The sequence below is a fragment of the Narcine bancroftii genome, chromosome 11 (assembly GCF_036971445.1).
Source record: "Narcine bancroftii isolate sNarBan1 chromosome 11, sNarBan1.hap1, whole genome shotgun sequence".
NCBI classification, from domain to species: domain Eukaryota; kingdom Metazoa; phylum Chordata; class Chondrichthyes; order Torpediniformes; family Narcinidae; genus Narcine; species Narcine bancroftii.
Window position 1 is genome coordinate 105,687,319 of NC_091479.1, and position 15,374 is coordinate 105,702,692.

Here is a 15,374-nt window from a genome sequence, read left to right on the forward strand (position 1 = left end):
ACACGATGGATTTGGGATTGAAATGGAACACTGCAGTGGGAGTAGCAGTTATTGTTGCTGCTGAACAGCTCCAGGAGTCCAGGTTCAATCCTTGGGTGCAGTATGTGTGGCATTCGCACGTTCTCCTGATATCACAGGGAGAACAGAAGGCTTGTAAGGATTATGGGCTGGGAAAGAGGGAGGGTTTACATTTATTCGTTTGTAAAAGTTGACCCCCCCAATCTGTTTTTTGGCCCCGGTCTCTGCACCTTCTGAGCTCCTGATGCCTCAACTGCCGTCTCTCACCCAGGCCCCGGCAGCCTGCCCATCTGAGCTCCTGACATCCCGAACTCAGACTTACCACCCGGTCCTGGCCGCCAGCCCGACCATACAAGCTCACGATGCTTCGAACGACACAAGTATTTACTGCAGAATTAGACAACCCCCTAAATTTTACCCTAAGTATTGGACTATTACACGCATATGTGAGGTGGATCGATGTAGAGTAGGTTTCTATAGGTGAGCACAACATCATTTCTGTCCCTGCTATTCCTGATGACTCGGTTTCCTCAAACATCCCAAAGATGTGTCTGTCGGTTAAAGGGCCACTGTTAATTCCTCTGTTTTGGTGAAGGTCAGGCGAAGCGGGGTAAATGGTGAGGATTTGAATGATGGGTCTGGACTGGAGGGAATGCTGGGAGCTGCCATGCATCAGCCATTCATTGTAAGTCTTCGACAGAATGTCAGCTCTGCAGCCTCTCTTGCACGTACCAAATCCTGATTCAGTCCTTGTTTTCCAACTGCCCGGTTGATGCAGCGACCCAATGGCCTCCTTTATCTGTACTGCCTCTCTTGCACCCACCGCTGACGCTCAGTCACCAAAAACAAGTTATTTTTTTCTTTGCAGGTCAAAGGGCTGGTAAAGCAACACATTGACTCGTTCAACTACTTCATAAATGTGGAGGTAGGAAAGTTGGCGTCCGGCTCTGGGGCTTCCTGCAGACCCATCCAGCTCACTCACTGCCTCTTGTGCTTTGCCCTAGATTAAGAAAATCATGAAAGCCAATGAGAAGGTGACCAGTGATGCTGATCCAATGTGGTACCTGAAGTGAGTCCAGATGATGCTGACCTTCGCTATTTCTCCCCTGTTGGGATGTTACTGTTGGAAAAGAAATGAAGCTGCAGATGCTGGAATGTAGAATTAAATAGAAACAGGCAAACAACTCAACTGGTCAAGCAGCATCTATGGGGAGAGAGGACAAGTCTTCACTCTCCCCCAGTTCAGAGGAAGGGTCACTGACCTGAAACTTTAACTGATTTGTAATTCCACAGATGCTGCCTGATTGGCTGAGTTCTTCCACCATCCCTGATCTAGTTATTTTTAGCAGCATTGCCAGACTGGACATATCCAGATGAGGACCAGTCGGTACCAAGTTTCCAACTATGACTTCGGAAGTCGCACTTGTCCTGAAACTATAGAAGGTTCTGTACCACAGGTTCAACCGCATTGCCCAACCTGACCCCCCCCCCCCCCCCCAGTGCATTACTGAGGGAAGGCAGCGTAGTCAGAGGTACTGATCATGTCCCACCTGCTCGGACAGGAAGGCCGTGTGCAGCAGGTAGAAATGCTGACCAACTGTAAAGGGCCAACGATATTCAAGTCGGAAGTATTGTATATACCAACATGTCAGCACCTGGGGATGGTGAACAAGAACATGGATGAGAAATTAGGTTTCAAAATCTAAGTGTCAGCTCAATTTTTAATCAATTTATTTCTTGCCTGTCAATATTTACAAGTTAGGGTTAGGGTAACCTTGATATGGTTTGCATAATTTCAGTTATTTGAAAGGATGGGAACCTACCAGAAGAAAAGGTCCCAGCTGTTGTGACCACTCACTGTAACTCTGGCCCTTCAGTCCTGGTGACATCCTGGTGAACTGACACCAAACTTTACTATTAATGAATCCATTGAAGTGTGATCGCCCTAATGTTGAAAAATGAATTTATTTTAGGTACCTGAATATTTATGTGGGTGTGCCAGATGTTGAAGAAAGCTTCAATGTAACCCGGCCTGTTGCACCTCATGAGGTAATGATGCAGCATATTCCCAGTGGAAATGTTTGGGGTTGTTATTGACTCTTTAGCATGGGTTGATTTTTTAAAATTCATTTATGGCATCCACATATGCTGGTAAGGGAACATTTACTCCCAATTCCGCGTTGCCCTTGAATGAGTGAGAGTGAGCCACGTCAATTTGAACCTCAGCAGTCATTATGGTTAAATTACTCCCATGTTGTTCTTAGAGTTATACAGCATGGAAATGGGCCATTTGGCCCAATTCATCCATGCTGACCACAGAACATTACAGCACAGTACAGGTCCTTCCATCCTCAATGTTGTACTGACCTATCTATTCCTACTAAATAAATCTAAACTCTCCCTACCTCGTAAGCCTCCATAAATTTTTCATCTATGTGCCTGTCTAAGAGTCTTTTAAGTGCCACTAATGTTCCAACCTCCACCACCACCCCTGACAATGCATTCCAGGCACCCACAACTCTCGTATAAAAAAAAACTTAACCCAGATGTCTTCCATAAACTTCCCTCCCTTCAGTTGGAACATTTGTTCTTTGGTGTTTGCTGTCCACCTCATCTGTGCCTCTCAGAATCTGCAGACTTCTATTAAGCTGGTTCCAATCCCCCGTGTTTGTCCTGTATTCCTCAACCTTTCCGATCCATGTATCTATCCCACTGTCTTTGAAAATATCCACCTCTACCACTTTCTCTCACATTTGTTTCACGTACCCACTGTATGGAAAAGTTCCCTTTAAACCTGTTCCCTCTCACCTTAAATCATTGCCCTCCAATTTCTGGGAACTAGACCTTTGCCATATTTATACCCCTTGTAACTTTATCCAATTCCATAAGGTGACCCTTCAGCCTCCTATACTCCAGGGACAAAATGCTGAAGGCATTTCCAATGTCTCCTTATAATTCAAGTTTCCAGTCCCAGTAACATCCTTGTGAATCTTGTCTGCACCCTTTCTAACTTAGTTGGGTGACTGGAACTTCACACAATACTTCCAAGTGTGGTCTCACCAATGTCTTGTACAGTTGTAACATGACATCCAAACCCTTCTACTCACTGACTTGACCAGTAAAGGCAAGCATGCCAGATGTGTTCTTCATCACCTCCACATGTGTCACCACTTTCGGGGAACCAGGTACCTGTACCGCTAGGTCTCCATTCTACAACCCACTCAAGAGCCATGCCATTTATTACTAAGGTGCTGCCCTGGTTTAACTTCTCAAAGTGCAAGTTTGTTAATTCTATCTGTCAACCTTTCACTCACTTCCTTGTTGATCTCGATGCTTTTGTAACCTGGTGTTCCTCTTAACTGACTACTGCACACCAATTTCGATGTCAGCTGTAAACTTACTACCGTTGCCAGCTACATCATCACGTAAATCGTTAATATGGATGGCTAACAACAGTGAAGCCAACACCAATTCCTGTGGCACACCACCAGCCAGAGCTCCAACCATCCACATCCACTCTTGGTTCCTCGTCATGTAACCTTCATGCCATGGAAGACCTTGTCAAGGGCCCCCGTAGACAACATCTACCACTTCGCCTTCGTCTATCCTCCTGGTCACCTATTCAAAAAAATACCATAAGACCCAATTTTCCTTCCCAAAACTAAACAGATGATCACTAATCACTTCCTTGAATTCTAAGATTTAGACACATCAGCAACAGAGGAATTGTGATACATTTCTGACTGAGGATGGGATGTTTTGGATAAGAAAAATTTGGACAGGTGGGAGGGCTATGGAGGGATATAGTCTGGGTGCAGGTCAGTGGGACTGTGGCAAAGACTTGATGGGCCAAAGTGCCTGTTTCTGTGCTGTACTGTTCTATGGGAACTAAATAGAGCATTTCAGAGTTTGCCCAATAGAGACATCATTTTGTTAGTAAATCTTTACTAATTTGGCCTAATGCATCAAACCTTTGTGAATAAAGTTACTTATTGACATGTTGCATCCCTAGTGTCGCCTGCGGGACATGACGTACTCTGCCCCCATCACGGTGGACATTGAATACACCAGAGGAAGCCAGCGAATAATACGCAATGCATTACCCATCGGCAGGTAACCACACTTGGCACGGGCTACGCTCTGCGACTCACGCCGTTCCCTTGCCTGCTGTGTACTAACGGCTGATGCTTCATTCCAGGATGCCAATAATGCTGCGCAGCTCAAACTGTGTGTTGACTGGCAAAACTCCAGCAGAATTTGCCAAACTGAATGAATGTCCTCTGGATCCAGGTAACAACCAGTGACCTTTCCACTTGGCTATTCCTGCTGTAGGGTGCCGCAGGCAGTGATTAATCCCAATAATGGAAATGCTTTGCCAGTGATGTCGTAGAAATATTGGAACGCAGAAGAAACAAATTTAGTTTTATCTGTTTTTATCGTATTTTTGTAATTCTGTGAATTACTTTAGGTTAGTGTGCAGAGATACAAAGCAAGATTCCACAGTTGCAAGTGAAAGGATGAACAAATTGTTATTATTCAGTGCTATTGGTTATGGGGGACAAAGTTTGCCTGGGCGTTGGAGACTTAATATTCAACCATTTGGAAGGAATAAACACAGTATTGCTTGAAATTTAGACATTCAGCACAATAACGGGCCATTTTGGCCAGGAGCCCGTGCTACCCAAATGCACCCAATTATCTACACCCCTCGGTATGTTTCGAATGGTGGGAGGAAACCGGAGCCCTTGGGGAAAACCCACGCAGACACGGGGAGAATGTGAAAACTCCTTACAGACAACGCGAGATTTGAACCCCAGTCCCATTCGCTGGCCGTGTAACAGTATGGTGCTAACCACTAAACCAACTGTTCCACCTGAAGTATTCTGCAGTCCTGGTGCTATCCATGACGAGAAGTGTCAAATACATCCCATCAGAATTGGGGATGGGTTTGAAAAAAGATGGGGAGAGGGTGAGAGAACTAAAGGGAAGGTCTGTGACAGGGAATGGGGCAGCTAAGGTGAAATGAGGAAAAGGATAATGGATGTCAAGACCTCCTGTAGGCAGAAACGGGGCCAGGGATTCTGATTTGAAACTGTTGATTGCCATCTGGGGGCTGCAGCGAGTTGAAGTACAAGATGGAGTTCAGTTGCTTGGGTTGTGTTCAGCTGCCATCAAAAGATGATGGAAGTATGGTGAGGAAGGAAGAGCAACAGTGGTGTGGATTGAAGAGCAACATCCTGCAGAGCCATCACCCAAGTTGTGTTTGGTCTGGGGAAGTTGAAAGCTGTAAATTCTGTTTAATTGAAATGGGGCCAAACTAAACCTTGTATTGGCAAATGAACCTGGCCATTTGATTGGAGTTTCAGTGGGAGAGCATATTGGGAACAATGATCATAATTCTGTATTAGTCATGGATGAGGATAAGACTGGTCCCTGGGAGAAGGCTGATTACAACAGGAGTCGTTAGAATGGAGTGAAACTCAAAAATGCTGGAGGAACTTAGCAGGTCATTCAGTAAAGATTATGCCCAATGTTTCAGGCCTGAGCCTATGACCAAAAGGCAGGCAGCACATGAATTTAAAGGCTGGGGAGAAGGGGAAGGGAAGAAAGGGGAGGGGGAGGAGCACAGGCCGACAGCTGAAAGGTGATAATTATACGTGGATTGGAGGACAGGAGAGGAAAGGTGAGAATTGCATTCACAGAGCTGGAGGAAAGGACAGAGGAACAGGGAAGGATAGAGAGAGCCAGAGGAAAAGAGACATAGGGAAAGGGAAGAGATAGAGTGGGAGGAGGGGACTAATGGAAACCAAAGTTGATGTTAATACCATCCAGATGGAATATGAGATATTGTTCCCCCACTCTGCCGGACGTCTCAGTTTGGCAGTTCATTAGGCCTGGTCAGACATGTTGGTATGGGAATGGAGCAGGGAATTGAAGTGGACAAAGCAAAGATGCTCAACAAAGTGATCTCCCAGCCTGCATCCAGCCTCTCTGATGTAGAGGAGGCCACAATGAGAGGACTGGATGGAGTCAAGGGCCCCTCCAGGATCACAAGTGAAGTTGAGCTTGGAGAGTAGGACCTCCTTCTGCATTAGGGAGTCATTTAAAGGTCAGCTGGACAGAATTCAGGATCAGTGTCTTCCTCTGACGGGAGAAAAGATAGGGATGGCGAGGTTCGGGAACATTGGAAGTCGAGAGAAGTACAGTTAGTCAAAAAGGAAAAGGAAGTAATTATAAGGTTTAGAAAGATGAAATCAGACAGGATCCTCGAAGAGTGTGAAGGGATCAGGAGAGAACTGAAACAGAGAATCAGGTCGGCAGAAAAGGGCCATAAATGTCTTTGACAAGTAGAATTAGGTGAATCCCAAGGCATAGGTGAAAACGAGGGTAACGAGGCTATGACATCAGTTGGAGCATTGAGAACAAAAATTGGGAAGTTATGCTGGAGCTGATGAACCATATTTAGAGTAGTGCATACAACTCTGGTCATTGGATTACAGAACATATATGGAGAGGGTGCAGAAGAGTCTCAGTAGGATGTGGTGTGGAGAGTATTGGCTGCAGGAGTCGATAGACAAACTTGGGTGGTAATCTCCAAGGTGTCAGAGATGTGATGGGTGCCTGCAACTGGGTGATACTGGAAGCAGATATAACAGCAACATTTAAGAGTCATTTAGACGGGCACATAAAGCAGCATGAAGTTGAGGGATGGAGTGCCAGCAACCTGGGTTCGAATCCTCCATTTCTGAGACCTGTGTGGGTTTTCGCTGGGTGCTCTGGTTTCCTCCCACCCTCCAAAAATACATGGGGTTGGGAGGTTAATTGGGAAGCAAGCAGTTCATTGGCCAGAAAGGCCTTCTAACGTGCTATATCGTTAAAATGAAAAGTTAAAATAGACCATGTGCAGGCAGATGGCATTAGTTAGATTGACATCAGGGTTAGCATAGATCAGTGGGCTGAAGGGCCAATTCCTGTGCTTTATGGCTCTGTCTGGAGAAAGAGAAAGGAGACTGATTGTGTATCTGATGCATCTCCTACTTTTCACAGAGATGGCAGCGCTCTATATATTCAAGGCTGGTGAAAATGGTGACAAGCCTGGTATTTGTCTATGTGGTCAGGGTGTTGTGAAAGAGTTTCATATGGATATTGAAAGGGGAGGGGAATATTTTTGTGGTGGTACCAGGAATGGTGGAGCTGTGGGGATTAAGTTGAAGACAAAGGAAACCCCCATGGTGGTTCTGAAAGCAGAGAATAGGTAAAGGCCTGGAGGTGAGACCAATGGGACAGTCACGAGTATATAGCGTGGACAGAAATATTGTTAGCAGGACAGAATGAAACTGATTGGAATTAATTGTCTTTTTTTTTGTTCTATCAGGTGGCTATTTTATTGTTAAAGGTGTTGAAAAGGTTATTCTCATCCAGGAACAACTGTCAAAAAACCGAATAATTGTGGATGCTGACAGGAAAGGGGCAGTCGGTGCCTCAGTGACCAGGTACTGTAGTCAATCATGGGTTAACTGTGAGTTGAGGTCAGGGTCAATGGGAAAAGCACTGTGGAACTTGAAGGATGAATGTGCACAAACTGCCTGCTCCACCTCTAAATAAGATTGTGACTGATCTTTCAGCTCAGCACCACTTAGCTGCATAAACCCCAGACCCCTTGATTCCTTTACTACCCAAACGTCTTGATCCTGGTCTTGAATATGCTCAGCAGCTATTGGGGAGAGAATTCCAAAAATTCACAACCCTCAGGGTAAAGGAATTCCTTCTCATCTCATTCCTGATTGTCCAGTTCCTCATCTAAAGGCTGTGACTCCTGTTTCCAGACTCTTCTGCCAGGTAAAATATCTGCTCTGCATCTATCAAATTCCATGAGAGTTTTGTGTGTTTCAGTGAGATCCAGCTTGTTGTAAATTCTAGAAAAAATAAGCCCACTCTTGTTAATCTTTCCTAGAGGACAGTCTGCTCCATCCTCAAAATCAGAAGACTGGTGAGACTTGTTGTATTCCCTCTCTCACGAGTATTTCCTTCCTTAGGTTGGGAGACCAGACCTGTACTCCAGGTGTTGTCTCACCAGCGTCTTGTGTAATCATGGTAAGATGTCTTTATGCTTGTATTCAAATCCTCCTGCAGTAAAGGCCATTTGCATTCTTAACTGTAGACTGCAGTGGCAAACTAACCATTGCCGACTGAATTGTGGAAATCACTTCGTTGAGGAATATTTGATGCAATGTAATTATCAACATTGAAAGGGCTGGATAGAGTGGATATAGAGATCTTCCCTGTAGTGGGACAGTCTGGGACCAGAGGGCCTTTAGGATAGAGAGGAAGAGAAATTTCTGCAGCCAAACGGCAGTGAATCTGTAGAATTTGTTGGCACAAATGGCTGTGGAGGCCAGATAGAAGGAGTTGATTGATAAGGAAGTCAAAGGTCATGGGGAGAAGGCAGGAGAACAGCTTTGAGAGGAAAGGTACATCAGCCATGATTCAAATGGCAGAGCACACTTGATGGGTTGAATGGCCTAGTTCTGTTCCTGGGTTTTATGGTGTCATGGAGAATGACGAATACTGCTGAAATCCACCTCAAACTCAATGCTGGGAGAACTCGACAGGATCTGTCTGCTGCTCACCCATTCTCCATCTCCAGCTACCCTTTCTCCCATCCCCCATGCGGCTCAGCCCTTCCCCATCACTCCTCCACCCCCAGCCTCCGTCCCATCCCCTATGTACTGCTGCTCATCCCCAGCCTCTGTCGCATCTCTCATGCAGCTCATCCCTTCCCCATTACCCCCCAGTCTCTGTCTCCTATCCCCTATGTACCCCTGCTCATCACTACCCCATCACCCCCTAACCTCTGTCCCTCACACCCCAGCCTCTGTCTCATCCTCTGTGTCCTGCTAAACGCTGGCAATCTCTCCCTGCTCAGTCCTGCTGAAGGTTCTCAACCTGAAATAACGACACACCTTTTGCTTCTAGATTCTGGTTGACCCTGCTGAGTTCTTCCAGTTGTTAATGATAGGCAATGTCGAGTTGAAATGTGCATTGCTGCCATGCATTGCAGCCAAGCTGACTCTTGAGATGGCAGGGTTGTTCTTTCACAAGCAGCTCAGACTTTAGAAGAATGCGGTGATACTATCAAAACCCGATGACCCTTGGGGAACAGAAGTCGAGATGTTTCCATTGTTCAGCCATTCTGACCAATGGACAAGGGACATGGTTGCAAAATGAAGGGGCAGTTGTTTCAAGCTGAAATGTTGGAACTCACAGAGGGTGTTGAATCTCTGGAATTCTCATTGCCAGAGGGTTTTGTGGAACCCAGATCACTGGTGATATTTAAAGAGAAAATAGATACCCTTTAGAAACATCCAGTAATTAAGAGCGATGAAGAACAATCATGGAAGAGACAATGGCGAGTTAGCCGTGATGATGAGAACAGGAGCAAGAGTCGGCCACCCAACATTCACAAGATCATGGACTCCACCTACCTGCCTTTTTCCCATGATCCTTAATTCCTCAATTCTGCAAAATCTACCTGTTGGCTCTGGCAGGACCCTGCACTGGCCCCCATGCTCTGGCAGGACCCTGTTTCTGGCCTCGTGCTCTGGCTGGGTTAAGCACTGGCCCTTCATCTGACAGGGCCCTGCACTGGCCCTGGGTTCCGATTTCTTGAATCCACTACTGCTTTGTTGACCCTTCAACTTGCCCACCCACAAACCATTCTCTACTCAACCTGCAGCTCCACGCACGAGAAGAAGAGCAGAACCAACCTTGTGGTGAAGCAAAGTCGCTACTACCTGCGGCACAACACTCTGTCCGAGGACATCCCCATCGCCATAATATTCAAGGTAAAGGCGCACGAGCTTGTCAGCCACGCAACCCCTCATCTGAGGTTGCTCTGCTTATTTCCAGATTTCCAGCGCATGGTCAATATGTCACCACACCCTGCTTGCAGTTCCATCTTAGTGGGCTCAGAGATCCTCGTTTTGTTAAATTGTGCCGCGATCCTTGTTCAGTCATCTGCCTTCACTTATGATTGACGGGATCATGCAGCCATACAGCACAGGCCTTTCAGCTCATTTCCTCTGTTCTGACCAAATTGCCATTCTGGATCAGCCCCACCTGCCTGCATTGGGTCCATATCCCTCTAAACCAGTGGTTTTCAAACCTTTTTTTCCAGTCACGTACCATAGGTGACAGTCACATAGGTGCTGTGAGGTTAGTAAAGGATTACTTAAGGTCGTATGTGAATAGAAAAAAAAAGATTGAGACCACTGTTCTAAACTCTTCCTATCCATACATTGTCCATCTGATCCTTGAGCATTGTAACTGTGTCCACTTCTACAGCTCCCTCTGGCAGTTCGTTCCAGATACGGTCCACCCTGGGGTCTCTCGAAAAATCTCTTTTCCCCCCCCCACCTTAAATTATGCCCGCTAGTTCTAGAATCATCTGGGGAAAGACTATAAGACAGGAGCAGAAATAGACTATTGAGCCCATCGAGTCTGCCCCACCATTTAATCATGTGGTGACCCATTTTCCCACTCATCCCCACTGCCTGGCCTTCTCCCCATAACCTTTGATGCCCTGGCTAGTTAAGAAACTCGATCTCTGCCTTCAATACAACACTCACTTTATCCATGTTCATTATTATTGTGAGGGTTGGATCTTGGAGAGCTGCTTTGATTTTTTTGTCATTGTGACCTGCTCTTGTTATATTCTCTATGGTTGCACATAATATTAGGCTGCTTGCATAAGAACCCTTCTCACTATGTTAAGGCGACACAGTTAGCGTAGCGGTTAGCGCCACACCATTATAGTGTCAGCAACTGGGGTTCGAATCCCATGCTGTCCGTTGGGAGTTTGCATGTTCTCCCCATGTCTGTGTGGGTGTTCCCTGAGGGTTCCAGTTTCCTCCCACCCTTCAAAAGGTACAGGGAGTTGTAGGTCAATTGGGTGTAATTGGGCAGCATGGACTCGTGGGCTGGAATAGCCTGTTACTGTGTTGCATGTCTAAATTTCAAATTTTAAAATATATAATGAGGCAGAATAATTTGGCACAGTCCAGATGGGTGGAAGGGCCTGGTTTGTGCTGCGGTGTTCTATGTGATGACAAATATCGATTCCCTCTCTGCCCTCACACATGTGGCATGGCCTGCTGTGTTCTCATTTCCTTGTTGTGCCAAGGCCCAGTGACTGTGAATATGAGGCAATGATGAAAGGCAGGGGAAGACTATACCCAGGGCAGAGTAAATACAGCATGGAAGCAGGCCCTTAGGCCCAACTCCTCTACGCCAACCAAGTTGTCATGAGCTCGTCCCATTTGCCTGCATTTGGCCCATGGTGACACAGCAGCCCCCGTGGGGTCCAACTGCCAGTCCTGTAAAAGAAGCTGGTTGTGTTTTTATTTAACGTCCTGCAACCACAGGATCTGGGCCCAAGATGGCAACATCTATGTATGGCAGCAGCCACGAGGGGTTGCAGACTCTATAAGGGAGCAGAGGATTGGTGCGGGGCTCCAGAAAATGGGGAGACCCCCACCCCCATTTGAGAAGGAGAAGCAGAGGAGGCGACCCATGGGCCAGTGACCATCGCGATGGACTAGCTAGGGGCTCCGAGGCTGAAGAACATACAGGCGGTGAGGCAAGGAACCCATGCAGGATGGGGTCTGCTGGCCACTGTGATCATGGGCCTCACACCAGGCTTCAGACTGGCTGAAGAGGTACCAGGTATTGGAACCAAGACATGAGAGGATGTCAGGGGTACCGAAATTTTCCTGATTGTGTCAGAGGTTTGCATCTGGAGCTCAGGTCGTGGATGGTTTGGAGTGGACTCTGTGTGGCTGCAGAGGCTGTGGGAACACTGGAGGTGAATCCATAGACTCTCAGTGACTCTGTAGGGAATTCTCTTTTGTTTCTCTTTCTCTGACTGCAAGGAGCAGTGGGTAATTTCTGATGATAAATGAATCTTTGCTTCACACTAGATTTAAGGAAATTTTGTGTAATCTATTTTCTGGTTTTTTAAACATGACACTATTATAATCTTGAATCCCTCTAAACCTTTTCCCTAACTATGTTCTTATCTGGATATCTTTTCAAACATTGTGATTAGATCCATGTCTGCCACTTACTCCAGCAATTTGTTCCACACACCTATCAATCTCTTGTGAATCTGTTGCCTGTCAGGTCCCCTTTAAATCTTTCTCTCCCCCACCCCCCCCTCACTTTAACTGTGCCCTCTAGTTTTAGATACCCTACCCTCATGACTTCATAAACTTTCCATGTTCCAAGGAGAAAAGTGCCAATCTATCCAGCCTCTCTTTATCATTCAAGGTCACCAATCGTATAATGTTCTTTGAATCTTTTCTGCACCTTTTCCAGCTGACTAATATCCTTCCTAGAGCTGGATGAGCAGAACTGCACAATACTCCCAAATGTGGTCTCACCAACATCTTGTACAGGTGTAACCTGACAACCCTGCTCCTGTATTCAATACCCTGACTGATGAAGGCAAGGGTGCCTAACACTGCCTTCACCACACCTCTACCTGTGTTACCATTTTCAGAGAACTGTATGCTTGCACCACCCCCCTTACCACTACAAATCTCTCTGTTTACAGCACTCTCCAGGACTATAATTCATTCTGCAAGTTCTGTCCTGGTTTTAATTCCCAAAATGCATCACTTCACATTTGTCAGACTTAACTACCACCTGCCATTCCTTTGCCCCCTTGCCAAGTTGCCAACTTCATCTGGACCCTGTTGTAATCTCTGGTAACGTTTGTTGTCCACCATACTACCAACTTTGAAGTCATTTTTTTGAAAACTTACCAACCACACTAACTACCCTCAGTGTTTCCTACTATTAAGTCAGCTCTGTATCCGATTGGCTGGCTCACCTTGGATCCCATGTAATCTGACTTTCCAGACCAGCCTACCATATGGGACCTTGCCAAAGTCCATGTGGATAATGTCTACCACTCTGCCCTCATCAATCTTCTTAGTCTCCTTTACGAAAGCTCACATTTGTGAGACGTGATTTCCCTGCACAAAGCCAAGCTGACTATCCCTCATTTATCCTTGCCTTTCCAAAGGCATGGAGATCCTGTGCCTCCAGAATCTGCTCCAGTAACTTCCCCACTGAGTTTGAGGTCATTGAGGTCTCCAGCCTGTTGTTCCTTGGCTTGTCCATGCAGTCTTTCCTAAATGTACAGCGTTGGCTGCCCTCCAGTCTACCAGCTCCCATTGTGAAAGATGATACAAATATTTATGCCAGAGTTCCTGCAATCTCTTCCCTCACTTCCCACAATGGCATAGGATCCACTCAATAAGGGCCTGGGGATTTATCGACCTTTATGCACGTTAAAGCCTCCAGCACTTCCCGTAATGTGAAAACTCTTCAACTCCTCATGATTTACTTCCAAGTTCCCTCACAGTCACGAGAAAGGAATGTTTGTTCACGATCCTGCTCTACTCCTGTGGCTCCACAACGTGACGACCGCGTCAAAGTTGTTAGCACAGAATGGCAAACTCTCCTTTAATGAAACTAGACTCCAGCAGCTGCAGATTTTCTTGTTTAACTCCTGTTCTGCACTTCTTGGGATTTGGAGATTGTTGGCAAAACCAGTGAATGGCAGAGAGGAATTTATGGGAAAATATCCACAGACAAAAGAAATTCAGGAGGCTGTCCTCAGTTAATCTTTTTAACTGGAGCATCCACTGAATATCTGCCCAGCATCACAGCACCATACAGACCCTCCAGCCCATAATGTGCTGACCTTGGTCTCAGAGAGTTATGCTCGTGTCCTTAGGCCCAGGTTGGCTGACCTTTTAATGAGCTCTGGTTTCACCATTCAGTAAACATCTTAGAAGAGATTTTGTTAAAATGTTCAAAATCTGAAGTGTGTATCAAAAATCCTGCTTCTTTCCAGTGAGTTCGCCAGTTGTTTCTGAAGTCTGATGAATTGATCATTTTTTTTCACATATTGTAACACCTTTGAGTGTGATTTTGTATTAATTTCTATGGAGCATCTCTTGGTAAACTCATTGGACATCCCAGGACCTTGCTGAGTCCCTGAACTCATATGGTTGATAAGAGTTTGAGAATAAAGTTTTGAGATGTTGACTTCAGTCTGTCGCCAGGAGAGGGCAGTGTTTCTCCACAATACAATCCTTTACTGTTTACAAATGTTTACCTCTGTACACAAATTTATCTGTTCAAAGCTGTACTTCACAGGTAAGTGTGTCAGACATCCAGAGGTGGTTGACCACAGATGGAGGGCATTTTTTTGGTGTCTTGGTAAACTTTCAATAAAGTTGTCCGTTTGGTTGTGCAGTTGTCGAACTCTGGCCTGCCTGCCTGTCGAGGGTGGAATTTTTTTTTGCGTTGAATTTTGGGAAGTTAAGCCAAGGCAGGACTTGCACAATAAATTGTAGGGCTCTGGGATGGGGGTACAGGCACTTAGTTCCATGAAAGTGACAACACTTTGTGTGGTCAAGAGTGGTGAAGAAGGTGTGTGTAGCACGCCTGCTTTCATCAGTTAGGGCAACCATCTGCCACTTCTCTGCCCAACTTTCCAGCTGATCTTTGTCACCTGTGTCCTGAGATAACCTTTGTTATCTATGACTCTACCAAATTTTGTGCTACTTGCAAGCATCAATCCAATCACTTGCATTCTCATCCAAGTCATAAATATATATTACAAAGGTCCCAACTCTGATTGCAGTGTGAAATGGGATGGGAAAGGGAGATGGAGTTTAATCCCAATAAATGTGAGGCGCTGCATTTTGGAAGGACTGATGAGTCCAGAACATACACCATGAATGGTCGGGTATAGAAGTATCTGGGAACGGAGGGGCTTTGGTGTACACGGTTGGTAGATAATAAGATGAAGAAGGCAGTTGGGGTACTGGCCTTCATTGGTTGGAATGTGGAAGACCAGAGCAGGGAGGTTATACTCCAACTTTATAGTCAGACCTCAACTAGAGTACTGTGCACAGTTCCAGCCACCATACTACAGCATAGCTGTGATGGGACTGGAGAGGGTGCAGAGGAGAACTTCAGTGTTCTATTCTAATGGCTTAGATCCATAATTGAGGTCTTTGTTCTGGATCTGCCATAGATAGTTACGCAATTATATCTGAGGATTGTTTTAAGTAACCTTATCACCCCTTGTGATGCCTTTAGTGTGGTGAGGGTGGGCAGTGTTGCTGAGTGAAGTAGTTGATGTGGATCTGACAAGTGAGGACATCAGGCAGGAGCTCTCCACTGGATCCCACCTAGTGACTGAATTCACTAGCTACATGGTTGGGCATGGTCCTGGGTTGGCCATATGGCTGGGTATGGCGCCCTGGATTGGCTAT

The 15,374-nt window shown here is 45.9% G+C and overlaps 1 protein-coding gene across 3 annotated transcripts in view; it reads left to right on the forward strand.

The window, feature by feature from the left end:
- The window catches only part of polr3b (polymerase (RNA) III (DNA directed) polypeptide B), a 91,047-nt gene that overhangs the window by 1,423 nt on the left and 74,250 nt on the right, over positions 1 to 15,374 (forward strand). For all 3 annotated transcript variants that reach the window (XR_011346844.1, XM_069904490.1, XM_069904491.1), the window contains exons 3-9: positions 887 to 943; positions 1,023 to 1,087; positions 1,992 to 2,067; positions 4,031 to 4,131; positions 4,217 to 4,308; positions 7,394 to 7,511; positions 9,755 to 9,863. Coding sequence is in view for 2 of the 3 variants with exons in the window: in XM_069904490.1 (XP_069760591.1) it covers positions 887 to 943; positions 1,023 to 1,087; positions 1,992 to 2,067; positions 4,031 to 4,131; positions 4,217 to 4,308; positions 7,394 to 7,511; positions 9,755 to 9,863 (618 nt within the window). In the remaining variant the exon portion in view is untranslated. The remainder of the gene's footprint in view (positions 1 to 886; positions 944 to 1,022; positions 1,088 to 1,991; positions 2,068 to 4,030; positions 4,132 to 4,216; positions 4,309 to 7,393; positions 7,512 to 9,754; positions 9,864 to 15,374) is intronic.